Raw genomic sequence first — 1,394 nt, forward strand, 5'->3', positions numbered from 1 at the left:
CAAATCTACTCTCGCAATCCATATCAATTGTACTTTGTAACCATAAATGCCATTTCCACCACATGCTGTCATTTCCACCACAGAGGGCAGTGTGGTGGAGATGACTGTGGCGGAAATGACATTTCTGTAGTTTTTTTGTGAAAAAATTTAAGATAGCTTCACTGATTAGCTTAGAATTAATACTTAGCATTTCATGTATGCAAAATACTCTTATTTAACTTAAAATTTTTAGCTAATTAAAAACATGCTTGAAGGTACAGCATGTTTGGAAATGACGTAGAATAAATATATTAACTGATCAAGCAATATTTACCTTGATTTTTCTTTTCTTGTCCAACATGTGCTCTGATGTCACTGAACCTTTCCATAGAAACCACCTAAACAATCTTTCACACAAACTTTTTAAAGGGACATTAGTGTTGTGGTGGAAATGACACCAATATTGTGCGACAGCTATATTTTGTATAGAAAGTAATATTGATCGTGGTCTCACATTAAATACTATTATGTATTTTAATTATTTTACTAGTGCTTAATTCAGGTACATTAATAGTTACCAGATAAGTCATAATTTTTAAACTGTATTTTCATTGTTGAAGTTTAAAAGTCTGGGTGTGCGACAAGGAGTGATTTTGACACCTATAAGGAGGTTGAAAAGTATGAAAAAATCATAATAGAAAAGGTAGTAAAAAGATTTTAAGGTGGTTTTATTGTTAGTTTGACTAAGAAAGAGGAATTTGTCCAAAATTATATGTATTTTTATAAATATGATCAAAAAGAACAAAAGTGCCCATAGTCTAAGAATCACCCATATATATATATATGAAATTCCCCTTTCACATATAAAACCAATAAAGGAACCCAGTGGCCAGTATAAGTAAAATTAGTAAACTCAGTTGAGTTCAGCTCAACCATCCCTCAGTAATAGCACAACCCCTCCCTGAGTGAGCTGTGAGAGGAGCTGACAGCGCCATCTGTCGGCACATGAGCGCTATCATCTGCTCACGAGAACAAAGACTATAAAATAACAACACCGCTATTGTCCATGTGAGTGTGTTCTCCATCAGTGAAGTCTTTAACATTGCACAGGTCATATTTCGTAGGAGTGGATGTTTCGTGGTCGATTTTCTGAGTTTCTTCATGCACAGCATGGCTGACTAATCTAGCGATGGAGAGCACAAAACAAACTTGCGCGCGCAATCGCACACACTGCGCAAAACATGCACGAGATATGAGATTATGAGAAATATGCGGCGCGGATTCCAGTGTTAAATATGTTAAATGTATGCAGATATATACTTTGCAATGCAGTGAATAAATAAACATTCATAGGACTCTCAGTTCCGAACGCCTCCCTGATGCAGGATGCAGGAGCCAGGAGTGTGTGTGTGTGT

General features: G+C 36.2%; 1 protein-coding gene across 1 annotated transcript in view; it reads left to right on the forward strand.

Annotated features, from left to right (window-relative positions):
• Positions 1 to 244: 244 nt before the first annotated feature.
• Positions 245 to 1,394, forward strand: part of LOC107564196 (SH3 domain-binding glutamic acid-rich-like protein) — a 9,248-nt gene continuing 8,098 nt past the window's right edge. The window contains exon 1 of the mRNA XM_016249202.1: positions 245 to 254. Coding sequence (XP_016104688.1) covers positions 245 to 254 — 10 coding nt within the window. The remainder of the gene's footprint in view (positions 255 to 1,394) is intronic.

The sequence above is a fragment of the Sinocyclocheilus grahami genome, unplaced genomic scaffold (genome assembly GCF_001515645.1).
Source record: "Sinocyclocheilus grahami isolate Dianchi unplaced genomic scaffold, SAMN03320097.WGS_v1.1 scaffold915.1, whole genome shotgun sequence".
NCBI classification, from domain to species: Eukaryota; Metazoa; Chordata; class Actinopteri; order Cypriniformes; family Cyprinidae; genus Sinocyclocheilus; species Sinocyclocheilus grahami.